Source organism: Artemia sp. Qi Xiang Cuo, chromosome 2 (genome assembly GCF_049724085.1).
Source record: "Artemia sp. Qi Xiang Cuo chromosome 2, ASM4972408v1, whole genome shotgun sequence".
Taxonomy (NCBI): domain Eukaryota; kingdom Metazoa; phylum Arthropoda; class Branchiopoda; order Anostraca; family Artemiidae; genus Artemia; species Artemia sp. Qi Xiang Cuo.
In genome coordinates, this window is record NC_142795.1 from 28371866 (window position 1) to 28399356 (window position 27491).

Below are 27491 nucleotides of genomic sequence, written 5' to 3' on the forward strand. Positions count from 1 at the left end.
GCGGGGGTATAGTATAGTCGGTCTGCATGCAAAATGTGTTAGGTACAATTATTCTGCATATTATGAAGTAAGAATTGTTTTATAACCTCGCACTGTCCAAATACTGTACCCCACACCCCCCCCCCAACCCCCTGATGTACAAATATATCGCCCATTTATATATTTTCCATCTATTCTGTCTCTTGTCTTGTCTCATGCCAAGGTGAAAGAAATTAGTGAAAGAAACCGGTTCTACAGTGCGTAAATGGATAAAGAACTTGAGTGGGGTCGCCATAACAGATAATTACCAAAAACATGTATTTGCATGGCTGAAACTGTGCGAAACGAGTGAACAGTTCATTATTATGAGCTGTTTAATTTAAAAAAAATTCTTTTGGCTCAAGGCTTGCAGTTTTTTCAAGTCAAACCCTTGTTAAGCTTGAAATGCGTAAAATTATAATATCAATGAAATGTTTTAGAGCCTTCAAAACCTAACCGTGCTTGTCCTATTAATGCATAATGTTTTATTTCAGCATTCCACTGGAACTAATTTTCAAAAAACTAAAATTGATGCTTATCCACATAAAATTCTTGTTGCAACATTAAGAATTTTCTTAACGTTTTCCTGATGTTCAGCTATGAAATTAAAAGCACAATTTCAGTAGGTTTGAGCAGCATAAAAACATGGAGCTCTAATTTTGCAGTAAAATAAGTTTATTTATCATTTCAAAATACAACAATTGCATACAAGAAGAAGAATTATGATTAATTTTCAGTTTTTGGTCTTGATTCTATCCATTCTTTGATACCGGGTAGGTTTGCTATCCTTTCCTTATATGCCCTTGCATTTGGTGCTGTTTCGAAAGGTTTTTCACCAAACTTCCCATGGAGCTCGTCAAGAAATGCAAAGACTACAAAATCAACCCATGAGATCTGAAACAAAACGATGACGGCATTAACGTAAATATATACTAAAGCTCAAACACGCCTTGTCTCCTCCAGTTTCAACCTGATTAATTCAAAAAGAAGTTTTTTCAAGAAAATTAAAGAGCCATACTAAAACCTGAGAGGTGCAGAAATACATGTATTTTAAATAAAAATACATGAAAAGAAAAAAAAGGAGAATTTTACATTTTTCCAGCCAATCTCGATTGTCTGGGAGAAAATAAACGCTGAACGTAAATTGAATACCCCCATTGATCAACACCATAGCATATAAAGATAATGAAAAATAAGGAGGAAAGGGAAAATAGAAAAAAAAATAATGAGAATGAACGAAAAACAAACATCCAGATAGAGAAAAAGTGAGTTGATAGAAATACAGCCGAAGCAAAAATTAATCATTTTCAAGTAGATTCAAATCACAATTGCTCAAAGCCAATTTTTGTATACCATTTTTGTGATTTTATTCGGCCATTCCGATGCCTTTTATCAGCTATAATCTTCCCTTAAATTTGCAGAAGAAGAAAAACTCTAGCAGGTGCATCCAAAATGTCTTTTCCTCTTAAGCTCGTTTGTCCAAGTACACCCAACCATTAAGATGCTATCCGATCAGTTACAAAACAAATCTGGGTATCTTTTTAGGATCAAAAATCATTACAATAATTTATTCCATAGATTTTGTCTTCATTGAGATCTCTTTATTTCTGTTTAAATACTCTATAAGTCTAAGCCAATCTGATAACACAATATATGTTGGAAAAGTCTCAGGCGTCACACATCAATGCAACTAATCTTTAAAATGTTGTTGTTTTCATTGAGGCATCGCCGCCTCAATGAGCCAAATTACGAGCCTATCAAGCGATTGAAAAGAAATTTCGGACCGGTTTTTGGGCGTCACTAGACATTATAGTCAAAATAAGTTTCAAATTTACTTTCTGCATAAGGGTCAACCTGGCCAAGAAACTTATGAATGTAATTTTCAAGCCGATTTTAAAGATCAAATTTAAGGTTCAGTTCTGCGTATCCTGAATCTTTTAGTTTTTTGCAGGGAATTTTTTTTTCAAACATTTTCTGCGCATAAAGGTCCCCGTGACCCAGTAGCTTACGGATAAAAGCTTCAAGCTTTTAAAAGAAAACCGTCGGTCTTTTTCGATTGAACCAATGTTTAAGAGAAAGACGATGTTTGACACTCTTATCCAAGGGCGGATCCAGGATTTTTTTTCGGGGGGGGGGGGGTTACTAATTTTTGACTTTTTGGGGGGTGTTTTACTAATTTTTGACTCAGTTTTCGACTAATTATACTGATTTTTACCTAGATTTTACTAATTTTCGACTTATTTTCGACTCGGTCAAAAATTTCGGGGGGGGGGGGTTCAAACCGGGTACCCCCCCCCCCTGGATACGGCCTTGCTCTTATCCCTTTCCGTACACACGATGTTTGAAGTCCCTTTGTCCTAACCCTAAGTGCTCTCTGAATGTTTTATCTTGATCCATTCCCGAAGTAGGCTATGACAGATACGCTATTTTGATGGCGCCAGGATATGTGCTGTCTTTTGATCTACCTCACTATTTCATCGTCTGTAGATTCAAAGTTCAATTGGGGTTAATAGTGGATGATCTTTTTACGCGGATTGGAGACACGCATTTATTTTCCCCTCCCTCATGCCCTTTCCAGAACACAAAATATGAAGTCCCTTCTCTCCCCCAACACTCTGAAAATTTCAGCTCAGTCCCCACAAGTCGTTGTCAATATGCTATTTTGATACCCTGGATGCATAGTTTCTTTTGGTTTACCTACATCCCCCCCAAGTTCGAGGGACAATTAGCCCCCCAGCACTCACTAAAAATTTCAAATTTCCGGGCTGTTCCTGAGATAGTGAAGATACTTTATTGTGATAACTGGGTACGCATGGTGACTTTTGGTCTATTATTGCTACTTCAGAGGGGATAGATTCTAGTCCAACAGGGACTCATAGTGCCAAAAATTATAAAGTAATTGTAGAACAAACTCATTAAACAATACAATAAGCGTCTTCCTCCAAGTCAGATTAGAGGTACAGTCCCCCTCCCCGCTCTCGGTGAAACTTTCAAAAGAATCTCCAAATCTGTTCCCAGATTTGATTTACCTTGCTATTTAGCCGTGAACAGGCTATAGATCCCATGAGGGCTTCCAGTGAAAACTTATTGAGATGGATGGATTTTATCCTATCACCCCAAGACAGAATTTGAAGCCCCTGGCCTTCCCACTCCCTTACCCTAAACTACCTGATAGTTTCAACTCCATATCCCGAGCCATCCCTAGATATTGTAGATTTGATATTTTGATAACCTAGTTGCACGTAAAGTATTTTTGATTTAATTCAATCATTTCCCTCCACATCGTAGTTAAACATCCACTTGCCCCCCCCCCCTACATAAATTCCCTGAAAAGTTCAACTTGATACATAAGTCGTTTCCAATGTATTGTAGATACACTATTTTGAGAGTTTGGCAACACATAGTGTGATAAAAGCTTAATCGTCATTATTAAAAAACTTAATCATTAAGCTTTCATCGACATGATAAAAGCTTAATATACGACAGGCCATTTTAACAAAGGAACCACCCGGTCTCGCCAATGCGCTTGCTCGCTGTAAAGCTCTTAGAAACGTACCATGAGAATTCCGATTTTTTTGGTAAACACAGCGGCTAATTAAATGTTTGCTGTAGCTTTCATAGGCAAAACTGTGTTAAAATGTAAATCTAGAGAGAACAGCTAATTGTAGACATTCGAAATTATTTTTTGTTACCCTGTACCAGGCAAATACGCAAGATTTTTTTTTTTTTTTTTTTTTTTTTTTTTTTTTTTTATTGAGGGGGTACTAATAGAAAAATTGTATTTGATAATTTAAATCAGAAGCGCCAAGATGTTAGGGAAAATTTTTTATTTTCGGGAGGTGAGGCAGGCCCCTAGCCCACACCCACAGCATAGGCCTACACAGGATTTCTTATATCTTTTAAGTTTTTTTCTTTATCTAATTACACCTATCCATATTTTTGATCTGAAGGACATACATCTCTCCCTCTTAGTTGATTACTTTCGTTTATGAGTTTGAATTTAAAACATTTCCTTTTCTTATCTTTAAGTCTAGAAAAACAATATCAACGATCAAAAATCGAGCGTCTTATCAATGTCATGATGAAACAGTCTGAAAAATTGCCTTGTATGAGATCCACCTGCAATAAATTAAAATTTATTATACCTTTTAATTTGACGTTAGATAGCTACGCTGTAAAGTTTTGTATAATTAATTATTTAATAGCAGTACCTTGTTTCCAATTAAATACTGCCTGTTGTCGGAGAGCCTTTTCTCAAAAAAACCCATAGCGGGCAGAAACTTCTCTTGCAGTACCTGAAGTCCAAGCTCCTTTTTCTTGATGGGATCAGTTTCTCTGCGAGCTGGCAAAGACGCTGGAACAAGTGAAAAAGATCTATCAAGTAAGGCCCTCTAGAAAGCTTATTAGTCATTGCGACCAAAAGAGTCAGTCTTCAATGATTCACTCTCTAATTGAACAATTTTCTTTTAAATATATATTTCATTGAATTTGATCAGCATTAAAAATCCATACCCTTTACTAGCTCAATATCTAAACTCAATAAATGAGAAGAATAAGTTTAGTAAGATACAAAGATGAAAAAATTGACTGCACGATCACATAAACCTCAGCCTTCTGAAATCCCAATCTGAGTCGGTAAATGCAGCCATTTTGTAAATCAGTCATTAAACGTGGAGATTTCAAGTACTTATTCCAAGTGCCTCAATTTCCCGCCTAAAAGGGTATGTAACAGGTTAAGTAAAACAGGTGTTACGTATTGGGGTAGGGTTTGTCCTTCCGAAATATTTCTGGGGAATCAATAAAAAGAAATTCAGTCGGTAAAATGTTGGTGATCCGCGCTATGGGTTTACTAGTTCATTATTTAAACTCAATAAATGAGAAGAATAAGTTTAGTAAGATACAAAGATGAAAAAATTGACTGCACGATTATATAAACCTCAGCCTTCTGAAATCCCAATCTGAGTCAGTAAATGCAGCCATTTTGTAAATCAGTCATTAAACGTGGAGATTTTAAGTATTTCCCGCCTAAAAGGGTATGTAGACAGTTAAGTAAAACAGAGGAGTTACGAATTGGGCTAGGGGGATGTCCTTCCGAAATATTTGTGGGGACACAATAAAAAGAAATTTAGTCGGTAAAATGTCAGTGCTTTCGCGCTGCGGCTTCACTAGTTCATTATTCAAACTCAATAAATGAGAAGAATAAGGTTAGTAAGATACGATGATGAAAATACTGACTGCACAATCATTTAAACCTCAGCCTTCTGAAATCCCAATCTGAGTCAGTAAATGCAGCCACTTTAACAACTCAATTAGAGACGTTAATATCTATTTCTTTTCATTAAACATGGATATTTTAAGTACTTATTCCAAGTGCCTCGATTTTCAGACGGATTGGTTTTTCTTCTTATAATTCAGTTTACCACTTTTTTGCAAATAGAAAATTATGCTAATTGAGGCCCCTCAGCTAATTGAGGGGCCTCATCAAAATTCCAAGTAGTTATATTAAAAAGGAAGAAATAAAACTGGTAGTAAAAGCTAAAAAACAACATTAAAAGATTGTAACTTTGTAATAGACTAAATTACATTAACTCTGAAAGAAAGATTTATTTTATTAGATTTATTTATTAGAAAGGTAGCGGCTCTACGGGTACGAAGGAAGGAATAAAACTATTAGTACGAGCTGATATAGAACACTGATGTTTCGTCTTGGATTTAAAAATAACGCTTATGTAGAGGTTAAGATCGCAAGAAAAGAGGAAACACTTTTTAAGACAAACTCTGAAGAAGAGAATGGAAATCCAATTAGCTTATTGGTCAAAATTCTTTGAAATATATCATTAGTATCTACTAACCTAATTTGATCAGCCTAGCTTATTCAATTCTACCAGCATAATTGATTTTTAGGTACCGCCCTAATTTTTGTTTTTAAATCGAAATTTTACGATAGAGGTTTGACTTTAAATCTATATTACAGGAAAAAAACATGATAGAATTCGTGAGTTTTCGCCCAAAAATAAGGCTCTACTTATAGGTTAATGAATAGAAAAAAAATCCGAAAAAAATGTAGCCTTAAAGTAGATGTCAGGAATGTAACCATAAAGTAGTCATGCAAAAAAACTAAAATTTTTAAAAGCTAGGCTATTCAATTCTAAATCGAAGAAAAAAAAGTTGGTTTGAGTGAAAGTTTTAAGCATAAGGCATTGAGACAAAAAAAACGGTCTTTTTTTTTTTAATAAGAATGTGTCTTAGATATATCAACACTGGCCTCAGAAATAATTGTCAAGCCTTTGATTTTAAAAGTAAATTTAATATTGCAATTTGGTATTGTTTGAGTATCATTGCTTGACACTAATAAGAAAAAACAAACAGTCTTAGCCTAAAATTGTTTCTGAAGAGACTGGTGTTGAATTGCAATAACATTAGCTTACCAGTTACTAAGTCGCAAACAGTGTCAGCATATGCGTCAGCAACAGCTGAATCGAAAGGATCCTCTGGCTGGAGCCCATGCGCCTTTGCCAAGTAGCGGATAATTGCCAGAGTCTGCGGTAAAAAGCGACCGTTGACTTCCAAAAGTGGGAGCTGTCCAGTAGGCGTTTCTATAATTTATTGTAATTATTTTTACGTGCGAAATAATGATATTTGTTAAAAAAAAATACATTTCGATAATAAATTTGATTAGTAATACACAGAACCAGTAAACGAATAAAATGTATTCAGTTCCCACTCAACTACCCAGTATACCCTCCCCACCCCATGGACTTGAAACAAAAAATTCCAACCATACAACTTCCTACCCCTCAATTCTCCACTGATTCCAACTCCCCGCCACACAGGAAGCCATCACATAATTTTCTACCAACACAATTCCTTATCAACACAACTCTCGGGCGCGTAACTTCCCACCTATTAAATTTATAGACAATTTCTAGTTTGTATCAAAGAGTAGGTTTTCAATTTTAGAATATTTGGAACAACATCCAGCGAGGCTAAAGTTGGGATGAGAACGTTCTGAAACGAAACACAATATGCATATTGCCTACATAATTCACACAAGACTTTTAGTTATCACCACATTACACATTCGAGAGTTTTTGAGTTTGTTAATCAAACGATTAATGTTACAATATAGAACTCACAATATAGAAAGTCGAAAGATGCTAACTGAATCTTGAGACCATTTTAATATTGTCATATTTCATATTGATTGCCAAGGTTTGGACCAAATTCGGAATTTTGGACCGGTGAGTAAACATATATTTTGCTCTAACTGATAACAGTAACGTGAAAATCACTAAAATTTACTTATTGTATCTACTTTCGGTTTTTCCAACCTAGACTACCCAAAATCAAATTTAAAAGGTAAAATATTAAAATGATACACAGGGTATCATTTTGGAACCGAAACCTATTATCAAGCCATACTACCTTATTGCCTAGTTAATGCCCAAATCTTCATAGATAATTTTCTTTAAAAAGGGTTTTCCTGAAAGGCCACAAAAGAAAAATAAGGAAAAAAAGTCGTATATTCAAGCTTAAAAAGAACAGATATCACGAAAAATTTGTGGTCTCTAAAACGAACAGAAATATGAATAAAAACTTTGTCCAATTTGAAACGAACAGAAATTACTATGAATCAATAAATGAAATAAAGAAAGAAAAGAATTTGAAATGAATAATCAGTTCACGCTTAAAACAAACAAAAATTTTTATTAGAACACGAATAGGAGTTTCGCCCCCTCGACTGAAAACTTTACTGCTTTTTAGTTTTTTTTTACTGAAAGCTTTCTTTTAGACTTATTCCTTCAAACATTACTAAGTGAATTTTTAGAGTATTTATTTTGGTGTGGATTTTTTATTATTTTCTACTGGATGAAACTAGAAAACATACTGACGAAAAAGAATGTCAATTAAAATTACAAATCTGAGTTAAGAGTCAAAATGCAATAGTTTTAAGAACTTTTTTTTTGTTTTTCATAAAGTGTGTTAGTATTTGAAATTTACTTTAAGGTACGAAAAAAAGTATTTAGTATTTTCAATAAGGTGCATATAACACCTTATCCCTTATCCTTTATGGATATCACACAAAAGGTAAATGGGGCTTGGAATTGGCATACGCCTGGAAAAGTCCGTCTCCTATATTCACTAGAACTAACAGGCTTTCCCTAAAAAATTCAATTAGAACAAGGCACTTTCATGAAAAAATTCGACAAGTTTTGACCCAAGAAACTCCTGCGCACGCGCCCGTATTTATGGCCACCCATTTTAATAATGACAAAGAAAAAATCCTTGAAAATAGGATACTGCTAAGTTTTTTCGTTTATAGACTATGATCCATTCCAAAAATGTATGAGTGCCCATCTGTAGTATAGTAACATTATTTGTACAAATGGTAGAGTATACACAGATGCACTCATTAAAGAAGCACGGACAGTGAAAATTAAATCAAATTCTTTGGATTAGCTAGACTGAAACTAACACGACTATATGTATTACTAACAATTATAAAAAGAAGTTGGGGGTTCAATTTTGATGAAAAGACCTTCATATGCGATTGTACAGTATTTGGGAACGGTTCTAGGCGTTTAACCACCCCCTTCCCCCGGAAAATACCCCACCGCGGAAAATACCACCCTGCGGAAACTTCCCCCTGGAAAATACCTCTGCGGAAAATAACCCTCCCCCCTGTAGAAAATATCCCCCGGGAATATCATCTTGGCTGAAAGGGAATTACTCCCAAAATTTACTCCCAACTGAAAATTCCCCCAGACATCCCCCCTGCAGAAAACTCCCCCGCGAAAAATGTTCGTATGTTTCCCAATAACAAATTATATCTGTAAGCAATGGAAAAATTACAAAACTTAAAAAGGTAATAAAACTTCCACAATGGGGCTCTCTGATTGTTTTGTAGTTAGGGAGGGAGGGAGGTACCTCTAAGGGTGCATTTTAATGCCAAACATCCCAGCTCTCATTCAGCTATCAGATAAATACAGAATTAGTTCTAAGGGAGAGAAGAGGGGAGGGTGGAGGTAGAAATTGATGCATGATCCCCCCGGGCCGTAACCAATATTTTTGTTTGGGAGGGGGGTTCGGTACAAAAGAAATTTTAAAAACGCACCAAAAATGTGAAATTGATTTCTACTTTATTATGATTTCTGGGAATATTTCTGGTCTAAGCTGTTATTATGAAAGTAAAGAGTAACGTTAAACCCCAAAATTAGCAAAATTTATTCCGTATAGGAGGGGGACTGTCCCTTCCTCGTCCACACTTCTACCTCGTGGTATCAGAAACTTCAGAGGGTGCTCATAGGATCAGAAATTGAGAGTTGAAGTTCTTTTTTTTTTTAAGTCGAAAGCGGTTGGAGACCATTCAATCGCGGGAGGGGGAGTATTTTCCAGGGGGTATTTTCCGAGGGAATATTTTCTTCGGAGGATGTTTTCCGCGAGGGGGTATTTTCCACGAGGGAGTATTTTCTGGTTGGTATTTTACGCAGGGAAAGGGGATTTTTCGGGGAGGGGGTATCTTGCAGGGGGGGGGGGCAAACGCTGGCCACCTTGGGTAGAATGGGTATCATTGTGACCAAACTAAAAAAAAGGAAACACGGGAGAAAAACAAGCAAAAATAAGTCAAAAACATGCCAGCAAACACATTAAGAACCATGTATCTTTTCTTTGAAGTTAAAGTTGTCTTCAGCATTTTTACAGACGAAGAGTTTTGTCCATTTTTACTAATTGGCTGTGATTGTTTGTATTAGTGGTTCAATCTTGAAACACTGACGAATATGTGGAACTACTCTAGAAAATAAATTTGAATGGGTTGCAGGCCTCTGAAAATACTTGCCCCATAAATTTTTAAGCTGGCCAATGAAAAAGAAACCTGCTTACCATTCTGCTTTAAACGTGTTAATATAAGGGGAGGCCAGGAGGGGCTGCCTTAGGGCTAGGAATACACTTTTCCTTTCAATCATAAATCTAGGAAATCTTTCCGTGATTCCGGTTCAGAGCTGATGCCACATTCCTACATCACTACTGAAAAATATTAAGTGGTCATCGTTGAAGGGGCTGAGGGTTGAATTCAGTCCTACAGCAACAAAGATTAAATGCCCATTGATGATCAAGACTCAAGGAGGATTTAATACGTCTATTTTCTGGGAAAAAAGGATAGTTGACCGGGAGTTTCCATGTTGCTGGTGCATTGGCCAACTTGGACCATCTAGTCCCATAGATTGAAAATCTCCTAGTGATTCTGGTCTGAAAAACATGTAAAAAGCCTGCCTTTTCACCAAATCTTTGAGAGCGGGAGGGATGGGTGAATGTTTGAGGGGTAAGAAGTGCCGCATAGTCTGGAACTGAAAGTAATAGAAACTTGGGAAATGGAACTTCTTTGATCAAGAATGGAAAGTTCTAGTGTTGCTCTTAAGGATTGGAAATTAAGATGACCATCTTAAGAAAAATAAGCAAAAACATGTGGCATGAAACAGCTTAAGAAGATATAACTTTCCCTTGAAGGTGTAGCTGTCTTTGGGAATCAGCGGACTGTTAATATTTGAATTTTCTACGGATGAAACTCATTGTCGAATTCTACTGATTGTTTTTGATTATTTTCACGGTTCAACGTACAACACTGGCAAGAATGTACTACTGTCAAAAATCTTCATAATTTCGAAACAATGCAAATAAAAATTAAAAAAGTCATGGTCTTCAGGTAGAAAAAGGCCTAAGATGAATACAGGAGCGAAAATATGTCCTTATTTTGTTGTCTTTTGTTCCTTAAACATATTACATAAAAACAAGTTTTTTCAACTGAAAGTAAGAATCAACATTAAAACTTGAAATAAACAGAAATTATTCCATATATAAGGGGGGCTGCCCCTTTCGTCAATCTCTTGCTCTTTACGCTTAAGTTTTTTAGTACTTAAATGAAGATTTGTATTGCAATTAATCGGCCCTTGTGTTCCAGAAGCAGTTCTTAAAAGATTAAGACAAAAAAAAAAATCAAACCTTAGCATAAAGAGCAAGTGATTGAGGAGGAGGCAGCCCTCCTCATATACGGAATGATTTTTGTTTGTTTTTAGTTTTAATGTTGCTTCTTACTTTTGGATGAAAAAACTTGGTTTCTAATTTAATTTCTGATTGTTTTTCGAATAAGGCCGGGAAATCCGCACCACCCCTAGAAAATCCACGGAAAAATCCCCCAAGAAAATTCTCTCCCCGCAAAAAATTCCCCTGAAACATCTCTACATGCGACATTCAGTCTCCAAAGAGGAACTAAGACAAATAAAATCAATTCTGTTTATGAATTCTGGCAATTCCTTCCCTGTAAAATTGTTCCTTTAAAATTTCCCTCGCGAACTTTCAGCCCATGGAAAATTCTCCGCGTGGACAATCACCCTTCCCCTTAAAAAATGTCTGTATATTTCCGAATAACAAATAATAAAAAATATGTGTAAGCAATGGTCAAATTTTAGAACTTTCATTTCTTTCCCCAGGGGCTGTGTGGCGTCATGTCATCCCCAGAGGCATAGCTATTGAACTTTTCAACTATCCTTAACAAAATGGCTATCTCAGAAGTTTGATGGTATGTCTTTCAGTAAAAAGTCGTTGGAGGGGGCCAATTTCCCTCCAGTCTTTTTGGACAATGAATAAGGCGATAGAACTTTTAATTTGAGTTTGCATAGACCCACTCTCGGTCTTCTAGGACCACTGCCTCGATACCATAACCCCTCTTTCTTCTGGCTTTATTTTTTTTTCTTACAAAATTGCTCATCTTTGTAGATAGGAGCGTGTGATTTCATTAAGATGCTCTTGACATTTTGGTCTTGTTTTCCCCTTTTTTTCGAAAACCTGGCAATTTTCTCAGGCTCATAGTTTTTGATGGATAACATTAAGCTAGAGTTATATACATATTGAATCAACGGAAACGGCCAATTCTTTGTATGCATTAATTGTTATCAAAATTCTCTTTCTTTAGAGTTTTGGTTACTATTGAGCCGAGTCGAACCGTAAGTAAGGATACTTACAGTTTGTTATCACGAACTGTTTGATAAGTAAACGATCTATAAGGCAGTTTGTGATACCGAACTGTAAGTAAGAGACTGCGACAGATTGTAATTTGTCATTATAAAAAATGTTAAGTTTTGAAGTAGAAATGACTTTTAAGTGCTAGTCCCTATAAAATAAGACCTCAGAAGAAATAATACAAAGACTAATTTTCAAATTTATATTAGGCTATGGTGAGTCCCTGATAAACTGAGTGTATTACTATGTTTATTACATCGCACGTAGAAGTCCTTGGTCAAATGACCAAAAATAAAATCGTTCTTGTGGTAGGGAGAGGGGTGGCTTCAAAAAAGTGAAAAATAGGCTAATTAAATAAAAAATATAAAATATGATTGATGAAATTGTATACATTTCAAAATCTCAGGGGAGGAGACCACCCCTACCTCTACGCCATGGTCTGGTAGTCGTTTTGGCCTCGAAATATATACAAATTTTAAATGTTGGAGACAAACCTGCTGGCTACAAGTAATGCATAAAATACATTCCGGTATGAATGATTAAAGGTAGATAAAAGCAAAAATAAGTTATCCAAAATCAAAGTAAGTTCTTAGCAATCAGGAAAAAAAACTTTAGACAATTACAATTTAAAGGGACGGAGCCTCATAGTAAGCTTATGATTTCTTAAATATTTTAATATTTTCTTTAACAGTTCAAACACTTTGAAAACATAAATTTTGTAAACAGCATGGATACTTGGTTTTCGATCTCCCCTGGCAATATATCTCACTGATGTCACCAGACCAATAACGTTGATCTGGTGATTAGTTGTAAAAGAGTGACCTTACTTGGTTTTATCGCTGAATCCTTACTGCGAAATTCTTCTTTTGTGGTTCGTATATCTTCATATCTAACACCAGTATAAGCAAAAATCAGCCTGATAGGTTCAGCACGCCCTCTTTTGTTGAAATAATAAAGCTTGTGCTCAGCCATTTTTTCCTAACCTCTCTGTAAAACATTAAGCAAATGATTACAATAATTATCTCGTCTGAAACTCAACATCTAAGATTATCTCACATGTTACAAGGAGATGGAATACCACTGGAGGCATATGGGGGGCTAGATTTTCACTGAATGAATAAGTATGGGGGAGAGGCTTCATGTTCCCGATTTTTAGTACCTCAGATAGTGAGACACTTCACGCAAAAATCCAATGTCAACGTTAATAGTACCTGCGGATGTTCTTGGGAACCAAGTACCCAGGGTTGCCACTCAGCCAGTTTTTTTGGTGCCACTTTGGCTGGCAAAATAGTGTCAGTTTTGTATAAAAAGTGTCATTTTCTAAATATTTGCCGCTCGCGACGCTTCGCGTCGCTTGTGCTCATATCAACAAGCTTTTTAAACTCAAAATATGACACAATTTGCATGGGATCACCCCCGCATGAGTTCCCGCATCTGGCAATTCTCCAACCTGAAAAGTCAGATTCAATTCTATGTATCAATTATAAAAAAGAAATTTTGATTTTACTTAGTCGGTGCTGATTTCCGGCTTTGCGCAGCGCTTCCATTCTTGTCAGCTTTCCAGCCCCCCTCCTAAAAACCCGCTAAAACACAAATGGTGCTTACTGTATAAAATGAGAACTCGTCCCACAGAGTGCTTTCTTCTCTTTTTTCTGAGCAGCCTTGTTCATAGTGTGAAAAAGGAACGGAAAAATAAAAGAGGAAAAACCTTCGGTTTTTTTTTTCTTTTGAGAAAACGGAAAAAAAGGGACAGCAATAATCGTCTACATTGAGAGTTTTTCATCCAGTTTTTCCATAAAATGGACTATCTGGATTATTACAGTGCATTCAGGTGCTTGAAACTTTTCTTTTCTCCGAAAATGCTGAAGAGAATGCCACGGACATAGATCGTAGCTATTGATGACCCTATGATAAACACAACTAATAGTGGTTCAGACACTAACTCTTTCAAAAAATTTATTTGGCAAAAACTAGTGGAAAAACAATGAGACAGCTATATCATCTAATCTGTTTATCACAACCTGAATAGAATAAGTTTCACGAGAACTCTCGCCACTCCCAGTAAATTTTTCTTTACGATATCTCTAGGGACTAGGGCATAGGAACAATCAACTAGCAATTTAAGTATCAATATGAAAGCACCTTTATAATAAAAAACGAGCATTTAGAGTATCATTTTGAAAGCAAATTAACAATCAAAAATTAGTGGGAATAAAATAACTAAAATGCGGAAGTGCGTCTAAATTCAATTTATGTAGTGATGTAACATAAATTTAAGTAAGAAAAAAAAAGTGAAATTAGATTGTGATTTTGCTAATGATTGCATAGGATGTAAGATAATGAAAGTTTTGGTATCAATTTTGTTTTTATTATGATAGTTATGTATAATTATTCATTTGTCCATTGCCAATAGTCCAAAAATAAAATATGAAAAATGTGAAAGGAATTGTTAGAGCGCATTTTTGCGTCACTGGCCCAGTCACTGAAGAGGTCACTAAATATTTGTGTGGGACACCAGTGAGCTCAGTGAATATTGTTGCGTTTCTGATTCGTTGTGTGATGTCGCCAATAGGCTTTTCAGTCACCCGGCCTCAAGAGCTCCAGTCATGGAAATCGATGAAAAGACGCGTAAAGTTAAGCAGTCACTGGCCCAGTGACTGGTTAACATAGTGGTGCAAAAATACACTCTTAGCTTTTCTTGCTCTTTTCTTCTTTGAATTGTAGTCAACCCTCAACTAATAAAATATAAAAACTGAATTCGGACCCACTCAAGAATTGCAAACTGCTTGACTGACTTATCGTCTATGAGCCTACACATTATTGCAACAACACAAAATAATGAACTAAATAACTGAAAACAATTGAAGGCTTCTCCACCACATTGCAGTTAAATGTCTGTGTCTGTCCTCTTCATTGCCAAGTATTTCGTACCGAAGATCACTGGGTGATCTTCGCTTATCAGTGACAAGAATAAGAATATCAAAAATTCTCACACACAGATAGAGACAAACACGTTTATGTTTTTCACCGCACAGGAACATTCTTGCATCCAATATTTACCGCGCACGGAGTTAATATAAGAATCCTAGCTGACAGAAAAAGGATATAGATGCATTTCTACATTGACAGTTTTCCTTCCGGTTTTTTGTCTGAAAAAATTCTTTTTTTTGTAAAATAGTTCTACTTAGCAAAAAAAAATGCCACTTTTGCTAAAAAGTGTCTTCATAGTGTCAGGTGTCCCAGAAAGTGCCATTTAAAAAAAAAGTGTCAAAAGTGACACTAAAGTGTCAAAAGTGACACTAAAGTGTCAAAAGTGACACTAAAGTGTCACCTGTGGCAACCCTGCAAGTACCCGATCTTTGTTAGTTACAGGCTTCAGTTCACACTGAAGGACCTAATTACTAGTCCTCCCCTTTTTTTTACTTAATGAATTATGCTTTCAGCACAATGATGACTTTTTAAACGTAAAACCTGGATGTTTCAGCTACACTGTAGTTAACCCAAGAGTTCGTGCAGTCGGTATTACAAAAATTATGAGGGTAATGGGGGCATCTGTTGTGAATGGAAAAACAGTAAAAAGGCAATACAAAAATTATTCCTTCTTCAAGTTGACTACGAATCAGCTAACTTTTTCTTAGATAAGATTCCAGGTTAACAAACTCTTTATATCTCTATTAAGCCAGCAGAAAAGGGAGAGGCCATCCCCTCTCATGACATTTACAACTAAACTGTTTGTTTTTTTTTTCTTTTGATTACTGGAATGTAATTGAAGATTTATAAAAAATGTACAACCCCAAAGGCAATGACCTATGCACTATTTGCCAAAAGCCATGACAATAATGCAAGATGAAGCCCACAGTTTATAGACAGTAAGCTTATCGCAGATCATTTCTGGTCTTCGTTCTCGGTGCGAACAAAAAGCTCCTCCCACTTATTTCTGCATTAGCGGGTTAGTCTGTTTTCGTCAATCACTGAGAAATGGTTACCAAGTGCATTATTCGTAATTGCGAAAGCAGAAAAAATTTTGGTGAGCCAGCCATGTGTTTTGCATATTTACAATATAATATTTTTTAATTTTTTTTGGTAAAATTCTTTAATTAATCTATTATTTACATCCATTTTTAAAAACTGCTTGTCAGAGTTTTGTGTCGCTCCAAAAGGGGGCGGGGGGGTTGATGAATTTTGTGAAAATAAGGATTTTTTCTTATTCTAATAAGTGGTGGAGTAGGTGTGATGGTTTCAGGGGCGGATCCAGGATTTTTGTAGGGGGGGGGGCGCAAAATAGGTTGATCCGACAAACTTACGTTAGGAGCAAGTTTAGTTAATGCAAACTTGCGTTAATTAGGTAAATCACGCTACTTTAGACTACTATAGGGGGGCACCCCTCGCCCCCCCCTGGATCCGCCACTGGATGGTTTATCATTTTTTTTCTCGTTGTGATATCTATTTTCTACGATATTTATTTTCTAGATAAGACTAGTTTCGTTTTCAATCAATGTTTTAATATGAAATGGGCAGACCTTTCCTGAACTTTAAACAATAAACACCTCTGTTTGAAAATCTTTGCACTTTGTGAATTTAGATAGCGATAAGGGTTCCTGATTGAGAACAATTTTAGGACTTGAGTTCTAATAATTGGTTGTTGTGGTAAATAGTCAAATGTCATCGCTTTATAGCATTGTTCAAATAAAACTTATTTTTTACTTGATTATCGTCGTAAATTTATTCTGTGCCTTTCTTTCCATTCTTAAACCAATATTATATTTACCTTTTGCATTATTACAGCCCACTGTATATACATTCATATGAATTTATATGCAGTGTTACCACCATACCAATTATTCACCTTTCCTTTTTTATTCTTTAATAATAATTTCTGGTCGTTTTGAGTTTGAATTATTGTAGGCTTCTATTTCTACTGAAGTTTAATATGGCCTTTACTTTTCTTTAAAAAAAACTTTCTTTTTCGTAAAGTTTTCGTAGCGTATATATATATATATATATATATATATATATATATATATATATATATATATATATATATATATATATATATATATATATATATATATATATATATATTTAGTTTTAGTTAAGAGTTTAGAGTTTTTAGCTTAGAGTCTTAACTTGGAGTTTTTGTTGAAGTTCTAGTTTAGTTTAGTTTTAGTTAATAGTTTATAGTTTTAGCTTAGAGTCTTAGCTTAGAGTTTTTGTTATACTTGAAGTTTATTTTAGTAATAGTTAAGAGTTTAGAGTTTTACCTTAGAGTCATAGCTTAGAGTTTTAGTTAAAGTTGTAGTTTAGTTAAGTTATAGTTAAGAGTTTAGAGTTTTACCTTAGAGTCATAGCTTAGAGTTTTAGTTAGAGTTCTAGTTCAGTTTAGTTTTAGTTAAGAGTTTAGATTTTTAGCTTAGAGTCTTAGCTTAGAGTTTTTGTTAGAGTTCTAGTTTAGTTTAGTTAAGAGTTTAGAGTTTTAGCTTAGAGTCTTAGCTTATAGTTTGTGTTAGAGTTCTAGTTTAGTAATAGTTAAGAGTTTAGAGTTTTAGCTTAGAGTCTTAGCTTAGAGTTTTTGTTAGAGTTCTAGTTTAGTTTAATTTTAGTTAAGAGTTTGATGTTTTACCTTTGAGTTTCAGTTAGAGTTCTAGTTTAGTTTAGTTTTAGTTAAGAGTTTGGTGTTTTACCTTAGAGTCTTAGCTTAGAGTTTTAGTTAGAGTTCTAGTTTAGTTTAGTTTTAGTTAAGAGTTTAGAATTTTAGCTTAGAGTCTTAGCTTAGAGTTTTTGTTAGAGTTCTAGTTTATTTTAGTTTTAGTTAAGAGTTTAGAGTTTTTAGCTTGTAGTCTTAGCTTAGAGTTTTTGTTGAAGTTCTATTTTAGTTTAGTTTTAGTTAATAGTTTAGAGTTTTAGCTTAGAGACTTATCTTAGAGTTATAGTTTTAGTTTAGTTTTAGTTAATAGTTTAGAGTTTTAGCTTAGAGACTTAGCTTAGAGTTTTTGATAGAGTTCTAGTTTAGTTTAGTTTTAGTTAAGAGGTTGGTGTTTTACCTTAGAGTCATAGCTTAGAGTTTTAGTTAGAGTTCTAGTTTAGTTTAGTTTTAGTTAAGAGTTTAGAATTTTAGCTTATAGTCTTAGCTTAAAGTTTTCGCTAGAGTTATAGTTTATTTTAGTTAATAGTTTGGAGTTTTTAGCTTCGATTATTAGCTTAGTGTTTTTGTTGTAATTCTACTTTATTTTAGTTCTAGTTAAAATATTAGAGCTTTTATCTTTTAGTCTTAGATTAGAGTTTTTGTTAGAGTTCTAGTTTATTTTATTCTTAACTTATAGTTTTTTGACAGAGCTTTAGTTTAGTTTAATTTTAGTTAATAGTTTGATGTTTTACCTTTAAGTTTCAGTTAGAATTCTAGTTTAGTTTAGTTTTAGTTAATAGTTTTGTGTTTTACATTAGAGACTTAGCATGGAGTTTTAGCTATAGTTATAGTTTAGTATAGTTTTAGTTAAGAGTTTAGAATTTTATCTTAGATTATTGGCTTAGAGTTTTTTTTATAGTTCTAGTTTATTTTAGTTTTAATTAAGAGTTTATATTTTTTAGCTTAGAGTATTAGCTTAGAGTTTTTGTTTAAGTTCTAGCTTAGTTTAGTTTTAGTTTATACTTTAGATTTTTAGCTTAGAGTCTTAGCTTAGAGTTTTTGTTAGAGTTGAAGTTTATTTTAGTAAAAGTTAAGAGTTTAGAGTTTTATCTTAGAGTCATAGCTTAGAGTTTTACTTAAAGTTGTAGTTTAGTTAAGTTTTAGTTAAGAGTTTCGAGTTTTAGCTTAGAGACTTAGCTTAGAGTTATAGTTTATGTTTTAGTTAAGAGTTTGGTGTTTTACCTTAGAGTCATAGCTTAGAGTTTTAGTTAGAGTTCTAGTTTAGTTTAGTTTTAGTTAAGAGTTTAGAATTTTAGCTTAGAGTCATAGCTTAGAGTTTTTGTTAGAGTTCTAGTTTATTTTAGTTTTAGTTAAGAGTTTAGAGTTTTTAGCTTAGAGTCTTAGTTTAGAGTTCTTTGTTGAAGTTCTAGTTTAGTTTAGTTTTAGTTAAAAGTTTAGAGTTTTTAGCTTAGAGTCTTAGCTTAGAGTTTTTGTTAGGGTTCTAGTTTAGTTTAGTCTTAACATAGTTTTTTTGTTAGATTTCTATTTTATTTTCGTTTTTTTTTATATTTTTATTTTTTACATATCAGTTTCAGTTATATTTATATTTCAGTATTGTTTTATTTAAGAGTTTGATATTTTAACTTTGAGTCTTAGCTTATAGTTTAATTTAGAGTTGTAGTTTATTTTGTGTTTAGTTAAAAGTATAGAGTTTTATCTTAGAGTTCTAGCTTAGAGTTTTTTTTAGAGTTCAAGTTTAGTTTAGTTTTAGTTAAGAGTTTATAGTTTTTAGCTTAGAGTCTTAGCTTAGAATTTTTTTGAAGTTCTAGTTTAGTTTAGTTTTAGTTTATAGTTTTAGCTTAGAGTCTTAGCTTAGAATCTTAGTTAGACTTGAAGTTTAGTTTAGTAATAGTTAAGAGTTTAGAGTTTTAGCTTGGAGTCATAGCTTAGAGTTTTACCTTAGAGTCTTAGCTTAGAGTTTTAGTTACAGTTCTAGTTTAGTTTAGTTATAGTTAAGAGTTTAGAGTTTTAGCTTAGAATCTTAGCTTATAGTTTGTGTTAGAGTTCTAGTTTAGTTTAGTTATAGTTAAGAGTCTCGAGTTTTTAGCTTAGAGTCTTAGCTTAGAGTTTCTGTTAGAGTTCTAGTTTAGTTTACTTCTAGTTAAGAGTTTAGAGTTTTAGCTTAGAGTCTTAACTTATAGTTTGAGTTTGAGTTCTAGTTTAGTTTAGTAATAGTTTAGAGTTTAGAGTTTTTAGCTTATAGTCTTAGTTTAGAGTTTTTTTTACAGTTTTAGTTTAATTTAGTTATAGTTAAGAATTTGAATTTATACCTTAGAGTCTTAGCTTAGAGTTTTAGTGTAGTTTGGTTTTAGTTAAGAGTTTAGAGTTTTAGCTTAGAGTCGTATCTTAGAGTTTTTGTTAGAGTTCTAGTTTAGTTTAGTTTTAGTTAAGAGTTTAGAGTTTTTAGCTTAGAGTCTTAGTTTATAGTTTTTGTTGAAGTTCTAGTTTAGTTTAGAGTTTTATCTTAGACTTAGATTTTTAATTATAGTTCTAGTTTACTTTAGTTTTACTTAAAAGTTTAGTGTTTCAGCTTAGAGTCTTACCTTAGAGTTTTTGTTAGAGTTCTAGTTTGGTTTAGTTTTAGTTAAGAGTTTAGAGTTTTAGCTTAGAGCCTTAGCTTAGAGTTTTTGTTAGAGTTCTAGTTTAGTTTAGTTATAGTTAAAAGTTTGGAGTTTTACCTTAGAGAATTAGCTTAGAGTTTTAGTTTAGTTTAGTTTTAGTTAAGAGTTTAGAGTTTTAGCTTATAGTCTCAGCTTAAAGTTCTAGTTTAGTTTAGTTTTAGTTAAGAGTTTAGTGTTTTTAGCTTAGAGTCTTAGTTTAGAGTTTACGTTGAAGTTCTAGTTTAATTTAGTTATAGTTTAGAGTTTTAGCTTAGACATATAGTTTTAATTAGAGTTCTAGTTTAGTTTAGTTTTAGTTAAGAGTTTTGAGTTTTTAGCTTAGAGTCTTTGCCTAGTTTTATTTAGAGTTCTAATTTAATTTAGTTTTAGCTAAGAGTTTAGAGTTTTAGCTGAGTCTTAGCTTAGAGTTTTTGTTAGAGTTCTACTTTAGTTTAGTTTTAGTTAAGAGTTTAGAGTTTTACCTTAGAGTCTTAGCTTAGACTTTTTGTTAGAGTTCTAGTTTAGTTTAATTTCAGTAAAGAGTTTGATGTTTTACATTTTAGTTTAAGTTATAGTTATAGTTTAGTTTACTTTTATTTAAGAGTTTATTGTTTTACCTTAGATTCTTAGCTTAGAGTTTTAGTTAGAGTTCTAGTTTAGTTTAGTTTTAGTTAAGAGTTTAGAATTTTAGCCTAGAGTCTTAAATTACAGTTTTTGTTAGAGTTCTAGATTATTTTAGTTTTATTTAAGAGTTTAGATTTTTTAGCTTAGATTCTTAGCTTAGAGTTTTTGTTGAAGTTTTAGTTTAATTTAGTTTTAGTTAAGAGTTTAGAGTTTTATCTTACAGTCTTAGATTAGAGTTTTTGTTAGAGTTGAAGTTTAGTTTAGTAATAGTTAAGAGTTTAGAATTTTAGCTTAGAATCTTAGTTTAGAGTTTTTGTTAGAGTTCTAGTTTAGTTTAGATATAGTTAAGCGTTTGGAGTTTTACCTTCGAGACTTAGCTTAGAGTTTTAGTTTAGTTTAGTTTTAGTTAAGAGTTTAGAGTTTTTTAGCCTAGATTTATAGTTTAGAGTTTTTGTTAGAGTTATAGTCTAGTTTAGTTTTAGTTAAGAGCTTTATTTTTTACCTTATATTCATAGCTTATAGTTTTAGTTGCATTTATAGTTTAGTTTTAGTTCTAGTTAAGAGTATATATTTTTATATTAGATTCTTAGCTTATAGTTTTTGTTATAGTTCTAGTTTAGTTTAGTTTTTTTTAATAGTGTAGAGTTTTTAGATTGTAGTATTAGCTTAAAGTTTTTGTTGAATATACAGTTTAGTTTAGTTCTATTTAAGAGTTTATAGTCTTAGCTTAGAGTCTTAGCTTAGAGTTTTTGTTAGAGTTTTAGTTTAGTTTAACTTTAGTTAAGAGTTTAGAGTTTTAGATAAGTCTTAGCTTAGAGTTATAGTTAGGGTTGAAGATTAGTTTAGTTAGAGTTAAGAATTGAGAGTTTTTAGATTATATTCTCAGTTTAGAGTTTTTGTTACAGTTTTAGTTTAGTTTAGTTAAAAGTTTGGAGTTTTATAATATAGTCATAGCTTAGAATTTTTGTTGAAGTTGAAGTTTAGTTTAGTCATCGTTAAGACTTTAGATTTTTTAGCTTAGAGTCTTAGCTTAGAGTTTTACTTAGAGTTCTAGTTTAGTTTAGTTTTAGTTAAGAGTTTAGATTTTTATCCTAGAGTATTAGCTTAGAGTTTTTGTTGAAGTTCTAGTTTAGTTTAGTTAAGAGTTTAGAGCTCTACCTTAGAGTCTTAGCTTAGAGTTCTACGTAGAGTTGAAGTTTAGTTTAGTTATAGTTAAGGGTTTAGAGTTTTAGCTTGGAGTCTTAGCTTAGAGTTTTAGTTAGAGTTCTACCTTAGTTTAGTTTTAGTTAAGAGTTTGGAGTTTTACCTTAAAGTCTTAGCTTAGAGTTTTATTTAGAGTTCTAGTTTAGTATAGTTTTAGTTATGAGTTTCGAGTTTTACCTTAAAGTCTTAGATTAGAGTTTTAGTTAGGGTTGAAGTTTCGTTTAGTTTAATTATAGTTAAGAGTTTATATTTTTATCTTAGAGTCATAGCTTGTAGTTTTAGTTAGAGTTATTGTTTAGTTTAGTTTTAGTTAAGAGTTATAGCTTATAGGTTTATCCTAGAATCTAAGCTAAGAGATTTAGTTAGAGTTGAAGTTTAGTCTAAACTAGCATAACCACAAAATTACACAATATTGCATAGAAATACCAACACCATAGGTTAGGTTAGAGGTTAGGTTTCTCCACGTTTAAGTTAGGTTAGATTAGGTTAGCTTAATTAGTTAATAAGTTAGGTTAGTATGGTTAGGTTAGGTTACCTTAAAGTCTTAGATTAGAGTTTTAGTTAGGGTTGAGGATTTTCCGGCGAGTATGATTAGGTTAGGTTAGACTAGATTAAGTAAGGTTAGATTAGGTTAGGTTAAGTCAGCATAGGTAAGTTAGGTTAGGTTAGCTAAGTTAGGTTAGGTTAGCTAGTAAACATTTCTCCATGTTTAAGTTAGGTTAGGTTAGGCTAGATTAAGTTAGGTTAGGTTAAGTTAGGTTAGGTTAGACTACGTACGCGCGCGTACGTAGGCTAACCTAACATAACCTAACCTAACTTAATCTAGCCTTACCTAACCTAGGCTAGATTAAGTTATGTTATGTTAGGTTAAGTTAGTTAGGTTAGGTTAGCCTACGTACGCGCGCGTACTTAGGCCAACCTAACCTAACCTAACATAACTTAATCTAGCCTAACCTAACCTAACTTAAACATGGAGAGATGTTTACTAGCTAATCTAACCTAACCTAACTTAGCTAACCTAACCTAAATTACCTATGCTGACCTAACCTAATCTAACCTAATCTAACCTAACTTTATCTAGTCTAACCTAACCTAACCTAACCAAACTCACCGTAAAATCCTCAACTCTAACGAAAACTCTAATCTAAGACTTTAAGGTAACCTAACCTAACCATACTAACCTAACTTAAACGTTGAGAAACCTAACCTCTAACCTAACCTAATCTAATCTATGGTTTTGGTATTTCTATGCAATATTGTGTTATTTTGTGGTTATGCTAGTTTAGACTAAACTTCAACTCTAACTAAATCTCTAAGCTAACTACTAAACTATTAAATAAAATTATACTAAGAAAAAACTATAGTATAACCTATAAGCTAAGACTCTAAGCCCAAAGAACTATACTATTAAAAAAAAATAAGCAAAAAAATAAAACTAACAAAAAATAAAAGAAAAGAATCAAATAAAAATTTATAAACAATTAACTTAAACTAAACTAAACTAGAAATCTAACTAAAACTCTAAGCTAAGACTCTAAGGTAAAACACAAAACTCTTAACTAAAACTAAACTAAACTAGAACTCTAACTTAAACTCAAATTTAAAACATCAAAGTATGAACTAAAATTAAACTAAACTAGAATTATGTAAAAAAAACTCTAGATTAAGACTAAACTAAACTAGAACTGTAACAAAAACCATAAACTAAGGCTCTAAGCTAGAAAATCTAAAATTTTAAGTAGAACTAAAATAAACTAGAACTCTAACAAAAACTGTAAGCTAAGACTCTAAACTAAAAACTCTAAACTCTTAACTAAAACTAAACTAAACTAGAACTCTAACAAAAACTCTAAGCTAAGACTCTAAGCTAAAAATCTAAACTCTTAACTAAAACTAAACTAAACTAAAACTCTAACTAAAACTCTACGCTATGACTCTAAGGTAAAACACCAAACTCTTAACTAAAACTAAACTAAACTATAACTCTAAGCTAAGCTAAAACTCGAAACTCTTAACTAAAACTTAACTAAACTACAACTTTAAGTAAAACTCTAAGCTATTACTCTAAGCTAAAACTATAAACTATTAAATATTAGTAAAAGAAAATTCAAGTATAAAAAAAAATCTAATCTAAGACTCTAATATAAAACTCTAAACTTTTTACAAAAAATAAAATAAAATATAAAGAAAAAATAAAAAATTTTATTATAATCTGATCTAAAAACTATAAACTAGTAAATTAAAATAAACTAAAATAGAACTCTTAACAAAAACTTTAAGCTGCGACTCTAAGATAAAACTCAAAACTCTTAACTAAAACTAAACTAAACTAGAACTCTAAACTCTAACATAACTAACTAAACTATAGACTCTAAGCTAAGTCTCAAGCTAACAACTCAAACTCTTAACTAAAACTAAACTAAACTATAACTCTAACAAAAACTCTTATCTAATACTCTAATCTAAAAATCTAAATTATTAACTAAAAATAAACTAAACAAGAACTCTAATAAAAAATCCAAGTATAAGCTAAAAATATAAACTAAACAAGTACTTCAACAAAAAACTTTAAGCTAAGACTCTAATCTAAAAACACCAAACTCTTAACTATAACTAAACTAAACTGGAACTCTAACAAAAACTCTAAGCTATGACTCTAAGCTAAAACTCTAAACTCTTAACTAAAACTAAACTAAACTAAAACTCTAAGCTAAGTCTCTAAGGTAAAACACCAAACTCTTAACTATAACTAAACTAAACTAAACTAGAACTCTAACAAAAACTCTTAGCTAAGACTCTAAGCTAAAACTCTAAACTCTTAACTATTACTAAACTAAACTAGAGCTCTAACACAAACTATAAGCTAAGACTCTAAGCTAAAACTCTAAACTCTTAACAAGAACTAAACTAAACTAGAACTCTAACAGAAAATCTAAGCTAATACTCTAAGCTGAAAACTCGAGACTCTTAACTATAACTAAACTAAACTAGAACTCTAACAGAAACAATAGGCTAAGACTCTAAGCTAAAACTCTAAGCTCTTAACTAAAACTAAACTGAACTAGAACTCTAACTAAAACTCTAAGCTATGACTCTAAGGTAAAACTCTAAATTCTTAACTAAAACTTAACTAAGCCACAACTTTAACTAAAATTCTAAGCTATGATTCTAAGATAAAACTCTAAACACTTAACTATTACTAAACTAAACTTCAAGTCTAACAAAAACTCTAAGCTAATACTATAATCTAAGAATATAATATATTTATTCAAACTAATATAAGCAAAAAATTCAACAAAAACTCTAAGAAAAGACTATAATCCAAAAACTCTGAACTCTTAAACAAACATAAACTAAATTAGAACTCAAAGAAAAACTCGAAGCTAAGACTCTAAACTAAATTTCTAAACTCTTAACTAAACTAAACGAGAAGTCTAACTAAAACTCTAAGCTAAGACTCTAAGGTAAAACACTAAACTCTTAACAAAAACTAAACTAAACGAGAACTCTAACTAAAACTCTAAGGTAAAACATCAAAGTATGAATTAAAATTAAACTAAACTATAACTATATGAATAAAACTCTAGGTTAAGACTAAAATAAACTAGAACTCTGACAAAAACCCTAAGCTAATGCTTTAAGATAGAAACTCTAAACACTTAAATAGAACTAAACTAAAGTAGAACTTCAACAAACACTGTAAGATAATACTATAAACTAAGAACTACAAAATATTAACTAAAATAAACTAGAACTCTAACAAAAACACCAAGCTTTGACTCTAAGCTAAAACTCTAAACTATTAAATAAAACTAAAATACACTAGAAGTCTAACTAAAACTTTAATGAATGACTCTAAGGTAAAAGACAAAACACTTAAATAAAACTCAACTGTACTAGAAATCAAAGCTAAGTCTGTAAGCTAAAACTCGAAACTCTTAACTAAAACTTAACCAAACTACAACTTTAAGTAAAACTATAAGCTATGCCTCAAAGCTAAAACTCTAAACTCTTAACAATTATTAAACAAAACTTCAACTCTAACAAAAACTCTAATCTAAGACTCTAAGCTAAAACTATAAACATTTAAAAACATCTAAACTACGCAAGTGCTTTAAAAAAAAGTATAAGCAATGACTCTAAGCCAAAAACTCTGAACTCTTAGCTTAAACTAAACTAACCTTGTACGCTAACAAAAACTCTAAGCTAAGACTCTCAGATAATTTTCTAAACAATGAACAAAATCTAGCCTAAGCGTAAACTCTGACTGAGATACATTGCTAAGACTCCTGGGCACAACACCAAAATCATAAGTAAAACTAAACAAAACGAGAACTCTAACTGAAACTAAAAATTAAAACACCAAACCCTTAAATAAAATTAACCTAAATTAGACCTATATACAAAAATCCTAATATAATACTAAACTAAACTGGAACTTTAAAATAAACTCTAAGACAAGACTCAAAGCTAAAAACTCGAAAATCTTAAAAAGAACTATACTGAAGTAGAATTTAAATAAAAACTCTAAACTAAGACTCTAATATATAAACTCCAAACTCTTAAATAAAACTAAAATAAACTAGAACTCTGACAAAAACTCTAAGCTAACACTCTAAGCTAAAATTCAAAACTCTTGACTAAAACTAAACTAAACTAGAACTCTAAACAAAACTCTAAGCTAAAACTCTAAGGTAAAACACCAAACTCTTAACTAAAACTAAACTAAACTAGAACTCTATCAAAAACTCTAAGCTAAGACTCTAAGCTAAAAAACTCTAAACTCTTAACTAAAACTAAACTAAAACTATAACTCTAAGCTAAGTCTCTAAGCTAAAACTCTAAACTATTAGCTAAAACTAAACTAAACTAGAACTTCAACAAAAACTCTAAGCTAAGACTCTAAGCTAAAAACTCTAAACTCTTAACTAAAACTAAACTAAACTAGAACTCTAAAAAAAACTCTGAGATAAGACTCTAGGCTAAAACTCTAAACTCTTAACTAAAACTAAACTAAACTCAGAACTCTAACTAAAACTCTAAGCTAAAACTTCTAAGCGTAAAACATCAAACTCTTAACTAAAATTAAACTAAACTAGAACTCTAACAAAAAACGTCTAAGCTAAGTCTCTAAGCTAAAACTCGAAACTCATAACTAAAACTTAGCCAAACTAAAACTTTAGTTACAACTTAAATGTTTGACTCTAAGCTAAAACTCGAAACCCTTAACTGTAACTAAACTAAACTTCAACTCTAACTAAAACTCTAGGCTAAGACTCTAAGGTAAAACTCTAAAATCTTAACTAAAACTAAACTAAACTAGAAGTCTAACAAAAACTCTAAGCTAA

At 32.3% G+C, this 27491-nt stretch overlaps 1 protein-coding gene across 1 annotated transcript; it reads right to left on the reverse strand.

The window, feature by feature from the left end:
- Positions 1–667: 667 nt before the first annotated feature.
- Positions 668–13024, reverse strand: LOC148955086 (glutathione S-transferase-like). Its single transcript, XM_089108050.1, has 4 exons — positions 12861–13024; positions 6447–6614; positions 4230–4372; positions 668–912 (listed from the first exon to the last, which is right to left on the reverse strand). Exons 1-4 carry the CDS (start codon positions 13003–13005, stop codon positions 745–747), a joined length of 624 nt encoding a protein of 207 aa, XP_088964176.1. The 5' UTR covers positions 13006–13024; the 3' UTR covers positions 668–744.
- Positions 13025–27491: the final 14467 nt, after the last annotated feature.